Source organism: Tursiops truncatus, chromosome 12 (genome assembly GCF_011762595.2).
Source record: "Tursiops truncatus isolate mTurTru1 chromosome 12, mTurTru1.mat.Y, whole genome shotgun sequence".
Taxonomy (NCBI): domain Eukaryota; kingdom Metazoa; phylum Chordata; class Mammalia; order Artiodactyla; family Delphinidae; genus Tursiops; species Tursiops truncatus.
The window spans coordinates 23,005,705-23,020,546 of NC_047045.1; the positions used below are offsets into that span (position 1 = coordinate 23,005,705).

Sequence of the window (14,842 nt, forward strand, 5' to 3'; positions counted from 1 at the left end):
CTTTGGCCAACTCCGTACAGCCTCATTAAAAAACAGTTCATGTATCAAAGCTGCCCCAGGGGCTGGATAAGAGATGCTTTGAGCCAGAGCATCTTTACATTAGCTACAGTGGCTACACTCAATGATGATCAGTTGAGGAGATTCATAGCCTTAGTAATTAGACCTCCATGGGGAGGTTTTGATATGTCACGTGTTTCATGTTACCATAGGCCATCTCTGTATCTGTGGTTTTATCTTCTTTGTGCCCGTAACAGTGGGGAAAATCCTGGGCAAACTTTTCATGCTAGGACTAATTATGGAACTTGTCATGGAGCTCTGGGTATGGGTAATAGGATCGCCTCTCCAAGTGGGAGTTTGGATCAAGGAACTAGTAACCGGGGCTATGGTCTGTAAAGGGCCCGGAAGTTAGAGAATGGGGGTATTGATTCTGATCAGTAAATGCCCAATTCTGTTTGGACAAGTAGTGAGATGCGTCATCCTTAGCAATCAGGAAATGGTACCCAGAGCCCTTTACTGTAGGTTGAGACAGGCTAAAGGAAAGGCCAGTAACGTTTTTGGCTTAGATGCCACCAGTGTGTCTAATGCAATATCCCTGAAAGCCCTGACAAGCCAAGATGATAATCAGGGGAGAAGTGGAGGGGAAGGACACAAGTTGCACACGGTGGGTGATGGTTGAGAAGGCTGGTTTACAGGATTCCTGGGACTCTCAAATGCCAGCCCATGTGACTGTATGAACACGGATTCGCTCTCACTTTTGTTTTCCTTCCGAAACCAGGTGTGGATCAGTCAGTGGTGACCGCAGGTCCAGTAGCAGCCTCTGACAGCCCCCCTCAGGTGGTCAGGCCCAAGGAAAAGGCCCTCAGCTCCACAGCCGCCCACAGACTCCAGCAGGAGCTGTCTTCCTTGGACTGTACAGGCTCCCGACTGAGGAGTGTCAAGGTCCAGACAGCCTCGTTACCCTTGAAAGAGGCAGCCAAATGCGACCCGCAGGCTGGGCCCTGTGTTGACAGAGGCACCCAAACCAAGAAGTCTGGGAAAAGTGGGCAGACGAGGCACCGTGGCCAGCAGCCAGCACCCAGCACCACCTGCGGACAGCCGCCACCAGCAGCAGGTGGCGAGCAGACTGCCCCTCATACTCGGGACACCTCCCAAGCACTGGAGCTCACTCAGTATTTCTTTGAGGCTGTTTCCACCCAGATGGAAAAGTGGTATGAAAGGAAGATTGAAGAAGCACGAAGCCAAGCCAGTCAGAAAGCCCAGCAAGACAAGGCCACGCTGGAGGAACACATTAAAAGTTTAGAGGAGGAACTTGCTAAACTAAGGACTAAGGTACACAAGGAAAACTAGGGCCTGGGAAGTGGGACGAGAAAGGATTCCTGGGACTTCCCTGGTGGTCCAGTGGTTGACTGTGCTTCCAGTGCAGGGGGCGGGGGTTCGATCCCTGGTCTGGGAACTAGGATCCTGCATGCCGTGGGGGAGGGCGGGGGGCAAGGATTCCTGAAGATTTCCGGTCCTGCAGCTGCAGAAGAGCTATGTTGGAGGTGTCAGTTATTGTACACATAGCAGACCTTGCCTTTTAAAAAAATCACTAATTTCTAAAACGTGCCAGACACATGCTTCCTATGCCCTGAAGTTGTGAAGACTTCAACAATTAGACTGAAACTAGGGGACACTTGGTTTCAGGTTTCATTACAGATTTGAAACCTCAGCTCAAGTTCATCTGAAGTTCAAAAGCTCAGATTAAGCGAGCTGTGCTAAGAAACTGAAGGATGTGTAAGCCTAAACCCCAATATTCAGGATATGAAATAATGTAAATGAAAAGCAAGAAAAAATATTAATCCCTGTGCATTCAAGTCAAGCAGTCATTCATATCAACATGCCTGCTGTGCCTGGACAGTGTCTTTCTGTAAGAGCTGTAACAGACACGCTGAACTCCCTCAAGTTCATAGTTCCCCAAATGCTGACATCTTAACCAGGGAAAACTCACCAAAGAAGCTTTGAGGAGAAGGATTTTCATGATGTCACAAGATCCAGTATATCGTAAAATGTTTTGAAAAGTCAGAGTGTATTTAAATAATGGGTTAATTGGCTAATAATAGCGCTGGGAATGTCAATGAACTCAAACGAGAAAGATTCAGATCATTGGATCATGGTTTCTGTATCTTTCAACCAAAAGAAAGAAACAGTACAATTAATCATAGTGACTTTAAAGTGGATTAATGGAAAAAACATTCACGTAGCAATTACCTGAAATTTCTATAACCTAATTCACAGCCAGTTATCTTAGAGTACCTTTCTGAATGTGAGCTTATTGGTCTACATTTTATAAAGAAATAAGGCTGTTTCTTGAAAGTATTTCATTTTGAACTGAGTTGTCATTGAAGAACCTCAAAAGCTTTCCACTGCTTTGTAGCAACTATGTCAAGGTAAATAAGCAATAAATTGACTTGGATTCCCCAGCTTCAGGGAGCCCTGTGGATGTTACTGTATGGAGTATACAAAGTTGCAAAAGTAACAGTATGTTGAAACTTTGGATTTAATTATCTTCCAAGCTTCTTGTCCCTTGTGGCATTATATTCATCTCCTCAAAATTCCATATATGCATAGAAACCTCGATTCTATTTCTATAAACAGAGGAACCAAGTAACTGTTGTCTGTAATTTTTGAATGAACCTTTGCTCATTGAGCCAAAGAGAAAATATGACGACTTGACATGGGAACACCCAGAAAAACAAAAGTATGCATTTAGTCCCTATGTGTTCTGCCCATCAAGCTCAGTTGTTTTTGGTTTGTTCTTTTGAATACTGACAATCTATGGATCTAGGCGTTCCTAATAAATGTAGATGTATGTCATCATTACAAAACCTGGACAGGGAATTTATTTGATGTTCTCTCAAGTTTATTTTCAGGTTTGTAAGCTCGTCTTGTCGAATTTAAAACTTCAGTGGCACACTTTAAAGGGGAAAAAAAATGACACAGGGGCAGGCGATATGTTAAGTAATAGCCTCAGCCACTTCTCATGCTAGAAAGCTTTTGAATTTAAAACAATTCTAATAATTTAGATAATATAATAGATATTATAATAAAGGGGTTTAAAGATGGATTTATTGTAGTTAATATACATTAGTTGAACATTCAGACATCTTAAACTTTAGGAACAAAACTTCAACATTCAAACAACAGTATAGTTAGTTTACAGGGAACACCCAGACAGTAAATTTGCCTAATCCAAAATACTGATGAAGATGATGAATAAAATGTGTTTCACCAGCGTTCTATTCTGGCCAACATCTTAATGACCATGGTTCCACATGGGAGAAGAAATTGCTAAATAGATCTTCTCTTGGGCTAAACAACGGACTTGGCCTATAATTCAGGAGATACGCAAAGATGTAAGTGAACAAATAAAATTAAACTGTTCTTTAGAGAGGAAGGGAAAAGCTTGTCCACGAGAATAGTCTTAGTCTCTGGAAGATGAAAATTCAAATTTTCATGTTTTATTCACTTAAACAAAATCAAAACAAAACCCCACATTAGGTTTTCTTGGAGAGTCTGTGGTATTTGATTCTTGCAAATACAAACCACAAATGCTCTTACATCTTCCACATACAGTGCTTCTAGGAAGAACATCAAAGTCACTGCTTGTCACGCTTCATAAAAGGATGGTTTTTAGCTTCAAGATTTTAGATTTACTAGATAGCCTGTACTTGAGTATTTGCCAATCATGCTACACAAAAGAGTAAGTCTTTCTAAGGTTCTCTGTTCAGAAACTGTTCACACATGCTTCTCCCTCTGTTCATCAGATGGCTTGATTAACGTACATCTATATAAAAACCTGAAAATTGGCTTATGTAAGCATTTTAGATTAGCCCATCCCCCGGTGGCAGAGTATTCAGAATTATTTTTTGTCTTGTGGGTTCTGGAGCTGTGGAAGGGCAAGGGTGGCTCGGAATGCAGGTTAGTGACACACCACTGGTTTACACCTCTCCAATGGCACACGGTCCAACACTAGACACTGTTTATCCTGCAAAAGTTTTTCTACATCTTTCAGATGTAGATTCTTGGATTAACTCTGATTCTTGGATTAACTTTTTAGATTTGTTCTGTAGGTGAACTGCCAATCCCAGCTTCTTCCACGAGCTTTCACTTTCACTAAATTAACTGTTAAACACATTTGGTCTCTTTCAAAAGTGTCCTGAAGTCAACTTCTGTCTCCAATGTATTCTTCAAACTCTGTTTTTTCCTGTCACTGGAGGAGAACCTAATGCACTGAGGAGCTTCCTTAATTAATGATTTATTTTACTTTCCATGTGGATATTAAGGTAACCACATTCGTTTTGACCAGGAGTTGCCTCTTCTTCTTGGTAGGTGCTTCAGTGAATTTGTTAAACTTCTCTTTCTTCTTTTTCCTACAAAGTTCTAGATTCCCAGTGGTGATCTTTTTGGAAAGTCCTCTTGAGTATCAGATGCAACACATCTGAAGAACATACCTCAACAACCCTGAGGGTTAATGCAGAAGGACTTTCCAAGGAAGCTCCATGGTGTCTCCTGAGGTCAGTACACCTCCAGCCCTATACCTCACACTGTTTTAAAACAGCTTAATTGACTTACACAATATTATATATCAATTATATTTCAAAAAAATTGGGGAAAAATGGCTTTATTCAGATATAATTCACATACCTGTAAAATGTACAGTTCAGCAGATTTTAGTATATTCAGAGTTGTGCATTCATATAAATAGAATCATACCATACATGATCTTTTGTGACTGGCCACTTAATGTTTTCAAGGTTCATCCAGGTGTAGCATGTATCAGTACTCCGTCCCTTTCTGTTTGCTAAATAATACTTTATTGTATGGGTATTCCACGTTTTACTTATCCATTAATCAGCTGATGGGCATTTGGATGGTCTACTTTTTGGCTATTACGAATAATGCTGTTTAACCTTTTGGGCAACTGACAGTCTTTTTTCCAAAGTGGCTGCACAATTTTATAGTCCCACCAGCAGTGTTTAAGGGTTCCAGTTTCTCCGCATCCTCATCCTCGCCAACATTTGCAATTATCTTCCTTTTTAATTATAGCCATTCTAGTGGATGTAAATAGTATCTCTTGGTGGTTTTGATTTGCATTTTCCTAATGATTAATGGTGTTGAACATCTTTTTATGTGCTATCGTACTGGTTTTTGCTTCTTCCAAAAACTGCTGACATATCCAAGGACATTTTCAAAATAAAAGGTATGTTTTCAGTGCTAAGACAATTGCTCTTATGCCCTTTTCTTGGCTCTCTCTGATATGCCATGCTCCATGTTCTGATATTTTGCTCAAGGGCTCTATGTACAGATAGTTTCACTTGGCTTTGGGCTACCCACTGTTGAGCCTAAGCTCAACTAAACACATGGAGACTTTGAAAACCTTTCAGAATAATGCTGTAGTTAAGATCTGGCTAAAGCAAGTGTTTTTTCTAACTCTTTGAGCTGCATATTGCCTTGAGTAATCATCATCCGGATTGTATCCTGTAGAAGAAAGTGAAATCTGGTCACTGTTTTCACTGGTTAAACAAGGTACAGCTCTACCATTTTATTTGTTAAAATTAGGAACTAATACTGAGAATTGGCACTGATGCCCTTTAGGAAAGCCAAAAGTTAACAATTAGGGGTACACAATGTCTGGCATGCTTTCATACACCCCACACATACTTCCCAAACCATCATGCTGTAATATTTATTATCTTTTCGTGTGTGTGTGGTTTAACAGACAAGTTGGGTGGTGCTACTGTAGAGTGTAGATATAGCAAACATTGTTAAATTTAAAATATCAGTTAAGTGAAAAATCAGTAACATCAAGAGCAATGATCAAGATATACCATCTCAGTGACATATCCCAAGATATCTATCAAATTTTTTTAAAAACTCACTAATCAGTACAAAAGGGTCAGGGCCTACCATCACCATGATCTTGGTCTCACCTCTTCGGTGGCACTTTTGTTTCTTTTGAATTCTTCCCTTGCCCAGTCCTTCAGGTATTTGCGATCAGAATCATTTGGAACTTGCCGAATTGCCTGCAAAATCCTTCTGTAGAGGAGGAGAACTTGTTGCCTTCTCACGAACTGTACAGGGGAGGAGAAATGGCAATTACAGCTGCACAATCGTCAGCCCGGTAGGCTCTTTTCTCTTTGGTTCTCAATTTTGAAAAGGGGAAAGAAAACCACCTTTTTTCTTTTAAGAAAACGGCAAGAAGTTTGTTTGCGTTGTCTCCTTACTCCCTTATCAAACTTAAAATCAAGAGTACAAGCAGTAGACCAGTCCTTCCCGCAGTCACCTAGGCAGTGGGGATCCGGGCTCAAGATCAAGAGCCCGGCCCGCCTTTTGCACCAGGACTGGAAAGTAGCCCCAACCCCCTTGCACTTCCCGTCGGCCCCCCCCCCGCCACCCGCGGCGGCGCGAAGCCGCGCCCCCCCCGCCCGAACCAATCAGAGTGGGGCGCGCGCAGGGTCGTCCGCCCCAGTAGTCCCCGAGACCCCTCTATAGAATGGGTGCAGGGGGCGGTAGAGAATCGAGCTCAGACCCAGTAAAGCTGCCCTAAGAGGCCGGTGAGGATAGTTGGTACCTGCTTTAGCGTTAGCGTCGCTGGGGGTAAGCGGGAAGCTGCCATCACGTCCAGACAGCGCGGTCCGCCAGAGCCCCAGTGCGCAGGGGCGGAAGTGGGGCGGTGACGGGGCGGGGCGAGCTCGGTTTCCCGGGAGGCGCCGGCGACAGTTGCGCTGGCTCCGGGAGCCCGGCAGTCGGAACTGAAGCTCAAGGCAGTTTCGCTTTGTCTTAGCCTAAGTTTGCTCATCCGTGAAAACAGGATAACAGTTCCTGCTTCACAGGTTGTTGTAAGAATGAGATGGTGGTGAGGCATTTAGCCCAGTTCCTGACACGTGGTTAAGTTTCATTAAATGAAAGGAGTTGGGGGGTGAGGGAAGAAAACTATTTTAGTATATTCTTTTTGAGATTTAGTGCGTATAGTGAAAAATTCTAAAAATTTAAAAGTTAATTTCTTAGTTTGTGTTGTGCTTGTCCCCTTTTCTCGTTCTTGTCCCTGTTCTTTTCTACTGCGAGCATTTTTCCTGGCGTTGTAGTCTTCATGATCGTCCTTAGTTACAAGGCTTTAAATGGTTGTCCCATTGCAGTTTTGAGAATTTTGTGTAACTAGTAATGAGGAACCAAACATCCCTACGCCTTGCTTTTCCCCCCCATAATCGTTTTATCCTCCCCTCAACACACTCCTTACGCTTAGGTTATATTAACTGTAAGGGGTTAGTGAATCCCTTCTTTAAAAAAACAGGATTGTTCTGAATTAAAATACAGCCCAAAGTGTTCAATTTCCTGTTCGTTCACTGTGCATTTACTTGATTGCCTTGCTTGGAATCCTTGGAGCTCCCTTTTCCCAGTTGTGTACTTCTGGCTACTTTTGTGGGTGTGTTTCCTCGTCTGTAAAGTGAAATAACAGCATCTACCCCAGAGCTGTTGTACTGTATTGTATGTAGTGCACTGAGAACAGAACCTGGCGCATATAAGCACTCTGAAGATTTTGAACATTACCAGGCATTGTGTGAATGATGCTAATACCATAACCACGTATTTCAAAATTTGTCTACTAATTAGCAGTTCATTGATTTTTTTTCTCTTTTAAATAGTAGTGAAGTTAAATATCCCTTGCCACTTTTAGTTACACTTATTTTGTGAATTGTTATGACTTTGGTCCCTTTATGATGATCCAGAATTTTATTCTAATTTTATATGGGCTGTTTGCCATATTTTTTTAAACTTTGATCCTTTTCCTTTTATAGCTTTAAGTCTCTATATAGTCACGTGTATTTTCCATTCTTTTGAGCCTTTTCAATTTTATCTTCTCCCCTTCAGAGCTTTAAAAAATTTTCATTGTTAATGTTTATCTAAGATTTTGGTTTATAGCATAATGGGGATATAAGTTCTTTTCCAGTTGTAAACTATAATTTCAGCACCATTTATTAACTAATTCATTCATATTCCTGGGATTTGTGATACTCTTGGTAAATTCTTTTAGGGTCTGAGTAACCCTCAGGATAATTTCATCCAGGTCGTTTTTACTTCTTTGTTGTTGTATGTTTTATTATTAGGCAGGAATACTCCCCTGTAGTATCTGGTAAGAGTCTTCTATTAATGGTCTGTATGACCTTTAGAAATGTTTTGTATTATTTTCCTCTAAATCATCTTAGAATCGTTACTGAAATTTTGAATGTGTTGAATCTATAAAGTGAGAACTGACATTTTTATACTATTTTTTCTTCCCATCCAGAAAGATTCACTCATGCTAGACATTGGTAATGCTGTCATGAGTCATATATGCCCCCTGTCCTTAGAATCACCCTTTGGGTAGGAAGACGTAAGTCCAACGTAGTATTTATAGATGTTGTCAAGGCTCATACTGTGGGAGCTCATTCTTCCTGGAGGGCTTATCTGAGCTAGGCAAAGTCAGAAATGCCAAGTGGGTAAGAGAATTCTAGACAAAGAATGCATGGAACACTGGCAGATTCCAAGGCCCGTGTGGTTTGCTGTGATCAGATCAAATAGTGTGGTGGGGATGCTGGGAGAGAAGGGACAGGGGAGGCAGGTAGTGCTAAGAAGCAACAAATGGTACCTTCTTCATAGGAATTCAGAAAGATCTCCTTGGATGTTGTGAGTATGACTAAGTGAAGCTAGCAAAGTGATTAGTAGTTCAAGCTACATTTTATTTACTTTAATATTTATTAAAAAATTTTTTGGCTGCATCAGGTCTTAGTTGCGGCACGCGGGATCTTTTGTTGCGGTGCGTGGGCTCGTAGTTTGCGGCACACAGGCTTTCTAGTTGAGGTGTGCAGGCTTCGCTACCCCGTGGCGTGTGGGATCTTAGTTCCCTGACCAGGGATGGAACCTGTGTCCCCTGCATTGGAAGGTGGATTCTTTACCCCCAGGGAAGTCCCCCTCAAGCTACATTATAAGAGAGCTCCAGCTGCACTGCAGTCAGCGGAAAGCAAAAGGGAAGACAGAATAAGGTAAATATCCAGAAGTTAGACTGGATAAGATTGGGGTTTGGATGGAGGTGGAGAGGAAGGTAAGGCAAATGTAAAGGTTGAGCTCCAAGTGAGAGTGTGTGAGAGAGCAAGCCTACCCGCAGTAGCTTCTTCTAAGTGACACAGGTATGTCACTCTTCCTAACCAACGCCCTCAGTTCCTGATGGGTCTCCTGTGTCTGCTCCTGTGCTTCCCAACCCTTTTCCTGTCACAGCACAAACTGAAGCTAGCACTCTTGGGTAACTTGCTTACTGAAATTCATCTGTTCCAGATCCTATTAGCTATCCCAGGGCCAAGAGAATCACTATGCTGGTACATCAGTTGGGATGCTTCAGCTTAGCTTGTCCTGTCAATTAAAGGTAGATATGATGGACCGCATCACAGTCATAATGTTGGTGTCTTCCCTCCCTGCTGGAAGATTAAACTTCCTGCTTTGGCCAGTGATACATCTCTTACACTCAGATTTCATCTTGGAGCAGCACAAGTTACATCAACAGTGGTATATTTTTTAATAATTTTCAGAATATAAGCTGCATAGCTTTTTAGAATAAAAAATGATATAACCTCAGGTACATGCGTTAGGACACCTGGTTAAACAACAAGCAAACTGTCTTTGAGGACCACCTCAAAAGGGTGGCACACTTCACAGTGTAACTTGATAACAGACACGGAGATAGATGATTACGTCATGGCATGTTGTCTACGAAAGAACATCTGACAGAGCTTGACGAGAACACAGCACACAGTTAAGTATTCAAGCACTGCTTTTTGGCCAAGTAAAAACTGCCTAAAAACTATTGTTGATGGATTTTTGACTGGAAAAAAAGATGTGGCTGCTTAGTTCTTCTGATACAGCACTTCTTTTCCAGCCTAAGACAGGCTCAGTTCAACTTGAAATCAGTGTGAGGAATGATTCTTCCTCTTAACTGTTAAGAAAAAATGAACTAAAGAAATAAATTACTACAACAGCAGGAACTATGGCACAGAGAGAATGAAATAAAGGAAAAATCATCCTTCCATCATTGCATAGTCTCCCGAAGCAGCAAAGGTGAAGGGGAGGACACTGAAAAGCCCTTTTATTCATACATGGCCCAAGGGTCATTTTCTGATGATTTGGGCTCCCATGATGTCTGTTTTATAAAAAAACACACATACCACAAGCCTCCTCCCCTCGTAGAGAAGTTAGTTCCTTTCATAAGAAGCACAGTAAAAAAAAACACAGACTCTCTAAAAAAAACCCGCAGCTGCCTTAGCCACTTGACAGCTTTCGGGTACACACTGTGGGCTTCTCAAGGCCAAGCCTTATTAGCGCAGGGTCAAAAGGGAAGTTCCCTTTAGTCCTTTGCCCAGAGGCCTGGCACAGTCCCATGCTTCCAGCAGCATCTCCTCATGGAGGTGTCCAGGGTCCCTGGGAGGGAAGGCAGGCAGCTGGCCACCAAGGGTGGGGTGCAGCCTCCTCTTGGGCCAGGACTTCTGAGACGAGCCCAAAGGGCAGCGCCACCCCCCACCCCAGGTACGAGCCCAGACACCTGCTGCTGCTGTTCCTTCACCCCAAGTTTATTACAAGCACTGGCGCCCAGGCACAGCAGGGAGCATGAGTTTTCTCTAGGCTCTGAAATCGTGTTGTAAAATGTTGCAATAAAATTTTTTGTAGCTGTTGGGTGAACGTTTATAAATCAAATCTAAGATTAAATACCATTTTTGAGCTGGGAGTTCAGAAACAGTTGTCCAAAGGGGAGCACCCGGCAAGCAGTGTGACATTCTGACCGCAAAGTCTCACTTAGGACTGTGTTCCTTCTGTTCTATGGGTGGTCAGAGGCTGTCACCAGCTCAAACCACTGCCTGAGAGCATCGCTGAGCGTCTCGGGAAGTGCGTTCACATCGCGTAGGATTATATAGAACGGGAATGGGAACTCGTCCATGTAGGATCGGATTTCAGGCATCTCTCCAGGCCCTTTAAATATTGGTACCTTGATGTCCAAGATAGAATCCTGGCAAAAAAAAAACATTTAGAAATAAAACTAAATCAGTGTCCTTGGCTAGCTCTTTTATGATCTCCTTTGCAGACAATTTTTAGGTCTCACATGTCTAATTCCTGCTTATAAAAATAGCTCTTATCACTAAGTAAAACAGAACTCTTATAAGGAGGCAGCAGATCTCTTTCTGAGCACCCCTTCCAGAATGCCCACTGAAAGGGAAGGAAAGGGGTAGATAAGCAAACCTGATTTCCCTACAATGGTATTTCCTATTCTCTACTTGGAATAATTCACATTAAATTTTCAGCTTGCTATCCAGGCCTCAATGTGACCTGCAGAGACAGTACTTCCCCGGGAACAGACCACCCCGTGGACATCTTTCATGTAGTGACTGATGCCTCCTCCTTTGAGGAGGGCACTGCTGAGATCCAAGTACTTGGAAAGGTTGGTCTATGTTTCCAACGGACAGGGCCCATCATCGAGGCTGCGATACCTGCAGCGACGCGGTGCAGAGGGAGATGACCCACCAGAGTACTAGTTAGTACAGAAAGTGGTTAAGAGGACAGACTGAGTCAGTCTGAATACTGGCTTCCTTGTCATTACCTACAACCTCTGTGCTTCTGTCCTTCACTGTAGAGTGGGAATAACCATCCCTACATCACTGAGTTACTGCTCGGTTATATGAGAAAATAATTATAAAATGCCTAGAACAGTGCCCTTCAGGATGCCATGAATGTTATAAGAGTTCTCGGTATGACTGTGAGACCCAGGCCATTCTTCAGATAGAACAACTTGAAGGGAATCCCCAGAAAAGTGGCTTTTAGTAATCACTCACCCGTGAACTGGGATTGTCCAACACAACAAAAATGACAAAGATGTTAGCATTCCGGGCGGCCTGAACTGCTGCTAGGACTCTGTCTTTGCCCTCAAAGAAAAGGCCGCGTCCATCAGAGACCACCAGGAGGAGCTGTGCAGTTTCTGTAGTAGAACATAACAGCAGAGGAACAACTCAACTCAAACGACAACTCAGACTACATACAGGGACTTCCCTGGTGGCGCAGGGGTTAAGAATCCGCCTGCCAATGCAGGGGACACAGGTTCGAGCCCTGGTCCAGGAAGATCTGCCGCAGAGCAACTAAGCCCGTGTGCCACAACTACTGAGCCTGCACGCCTAGAGCCCATGCTCTGCAACAAGAGAAGCCATTGCAATGAGAAACCTGCGCACCACAAGGAAGAGTAGCCCCTGCTCGCCGCAACTACAGAAAGCCTGCGCGCAGCAATGAAGACCAACGCAGCCAAAAATAAGTAAACTGCGGACAGTAAGACAAATTAGTGCAGGCTTTCTCTGTGCTATCAAAACCAAGCAGTTCTCTGAAACTGGTGAATTCTGGGCACAAATAAAGGCGGCCTCCAATTAGATCTATTACTTTGAACGTGAGAGTCACAGACAAGGCTGCACAAAGACATACAAAACTTCTGTCAATAAAACAATTTCCCAGTAGTGCCTTGGGGAATGTCACATTTAGATCAACTTCATTGTACAGCAACATGTGAGAATTAAAACATATGTTTATAGATATGAAGTATAAAAAGAGCAGTCCTGAGTAGACCATTAGAAGAAAGTGCCCAGATCAGAAACCTAGAACTGTATCTTCCAACTTTCAGTCACTGTCTATTAGCTTCAGATTTCTGTCAATTTCTTGTACCTAAATTGTTTTTTTCTTGAAAAAAAACTTAAATAGAAATTTAAACAAAAACTTAAATAGAAGGGACCACTAACATGACCAGTGAATAAAAATGTATTAAAATTTTTAGCATATTATATTTTTAGCATATTTTCCAGTGAAAGACTGTTGTGCTTAAAGGCAGGCTGTCTTCTGTCAGGGAAGGTTAGCAAGTGTTGAGAGGCGTGAATGACCTGCTTCAAAGGGAAGTCTTCCCATGGTACAATCAGAATTGAGGATTCAGGGGAAGGCTAAAGAACTGGTGTGCTGCAAGAGCTCCAAATCAATCATGGATGGATTAGCTGGTTTCTGAATTATGTCCTTCTCCATTTTCCTTTGTTATTAAAATATTGAATACTCTTTACATTTAATTCCACACACCCTTACTCCTTTCATTCACAATTGAACTCAAATCTATCAAATATATACTAGTTAATTACAAACTAGTTGGTGTCTACCTTCTCCTTTGATTATAAGCCTCTTGAGTATGGGTTCAATAAAAATTTCTGAATGAATGAACAGGTGAGTAAAAAACTCCATGAATGTTTAATACCTCTGCATCATCCCCTGTTTATGTGTTTTCCTATAGAGCTTACACTTTAAAAGATGGTGATAGGTACACTGAGATGAAAAGCAACTTGCAAACAGTACGAGAAAAGAAAAGTGTGTTATTAGCAAAGACCAAAGAACGCAGCTCACCTGGACTGATGTTTTGTGAGAGCTGCTGAGCGGCTGCAAACATGTTGGCTGCAGACTCTAGAAACTAAACCAGAAATAGACAATTAGAAAACTATTTAAGCTCTCTTCCCACTATCACAGAGACTGAAATTACTGCTGGCACTTAAGTGATTATCAGATAACCATCTCAAATCTATAGCAAGCAAGCTGTCCCTTCCATCCATCCGTAAAGGACTGACAATCCTTGCACTTGGCATTTACGTTGGGTGCTGGCATTCTCAAGCACAGACAAGACCTGTGTCCCTGGCATATACCCCACTAGTGTTCTACGAGAAACCCCAAAGGAAAAGAAACACTTCCTCTGGGGAACAAGAAGTCAGTAACCCCCAAATGAACCAAAGAGCTGTCTTCTTTCAAGAAAGGAAAACAGCTGAGCAAAAAAAAGAAGGCAAGAAAACATAAAATATCCAGTGTAACGTGAAGGAGGCTAAATTACGGCAGGAACCAGGAGGACAGAATTGTTACCCCATATGCTGTGTTTAGAACGTACGCCATCCCGAGCAAGCACTGGCTTTATTTCACATCATCTTCTCTAGGCTAAATGGTAGAGAGAAATTGGCCTTGACCCACTTGATAAGGGTACTGGGAGGTGGTTCATTTTTCCAAAATGTTCCAAACCTCTCAAAATAGGGAGCCAGAAAATCAATGATGCAAAGTCAAATGATCTTTGAAAAACTGAGAAAGAGAGATCACATGCTATTTAATAATGGATGCCAAGGGAGATTCTCCTCCAGTGGTACACCGGCTGAGGCTCAGGACTATTCTCTTTTGTAAATTTTACCATACTGGGGAGGAGGGAGTTCTAAAAATTATGTCTCTCCTATACCATAAAATAACCGCAGAAGACATCTGAAGTCATCAGCATACCTGAGCAATCTTGGTTTTCTTTTGTTGGAATTTGCAGAGCCGCAGAATCTGGGACCCTGAGTAATCACTGAACTGTTCGTGGAATGGGTGTAACAGCTTTACGGACTCTCCAAAACTTGGGGGAGAAAACCCAAATACAATGGGAGTTATTTTTTGTCATGCAGAAAAAGGCTGGTTTTCCCAATGGGATTAAAAGGCACTCTTACCTGCACACCGCAATCTGACCCACTTCCAGAAAGGTTAGAGCATTTCCAATCACAGCCAGAGATTCAAAGGCAAGCTGTGAAACAAAGTGAAGGGTTGAAGAAATCGGAATATCCTCTACACCAATGCCTTTCAACCTTTTTTATACCAAGATTCCCACAGAAAACACTCCTTTTTTGTTATGGCACACAGGGGAACAACATCAATATGGCTATTCACAACAAACTCAGAGGCTTTGGTGGCTTAGGCCCTGGCT

At 42.4% G+C, this 14,842-nt stretch overlaps 3 protein-coding genes across 16 annotated transcripts in view; 1 reads left to right on the forward strand and 2 right to left on the reverse strand.

The window, feature by feature from the left end:
* ANKRD6 (ankyrin repeat domain 6) overlaps positions 1–14,842 on the forward strand; it is a 282,254-nt gene that overhangs the window by 261,629 nt on the left and 5,783 nt on the right. For 8 of the 9 annotated variants that reach the window (XM_073789437.1, XM_073789436.1, XM_073789434.1 and 5 more), the window contains one exon: positions 776–3,526. In XM_073789437.1, the coding sequence (XP_073645538.1) occupies positions 776–1,347 (572 nt within the window). In that variant the 3' untranslated portion in view covers positions 1,348–3,526. Of the gene's footprint in view, positions 1–775; positions 3,527–4,417; positions 6,161–14,842 lie in introns of those variants that run through there. The other variant, XR_012324746.1, reaches the window with a different exon arrangement.
* LYRM2 (LYR motif containing 2) lies at positions 3,084–6,838 on the reverse strand. Its single transcript, XM_033867563.2, has 3 exons — positions 6,611–6,838; positions 5,970–6,110; positions 3,084–5,517 (listed from the first exon to the last, which is right to left on the reverse strand). The coding sequence occupies exons 1-3, from the start codon at positions 6,836–6,838 to the stop codon at positions 5,437–5,439; spliced, it is 450 nt and encodes a 149-aa protein (XP_033723454.1). The 3' UTR covers positions 3,084–5,436.
* The window catches only part of MDN1 (midasin AAA ATPase 1), a 157,784-nt gene continuing 149,723 nt past the window's right edge, over positions 6,782–14,842 (reverse strand). For 4 of the 6 annotated variants that reach the window (XM_019929433.2, XM_019929432.2, XM_019929431.3 and 1 more), the window contains 5 exons: positions 14,589–14,662; positions 14,383–14,497; positions 13,477–13,540; positions 11,889–12,031; positions 9,570–11,068 (listed from right to left, as the gene is read on the reverse strand). In XM_019929433.2, coding sequence (XP_019784992.2) covers positions 10,880–11,068; positions 11,889–12,031; positions 13,477–13,540; positions 14,383–14,497; positions 14,589–14,662 — 585 coding nt within the window. In that variant the 3' untranslated portion in view covers positions 9,570–10,879. Of the gene's footprint in view, positions 6,917–9,569; positions 11,069–11,888; positions 12,032–13,476; positions 13,541–14,382; positions 14,498–14,588; positions 14,663–14,842 lie in introns of those variants that run through there. The other 2 variants (XM_033867562.2, XR_002175219.3) reach the window with 2 other exon arrangements.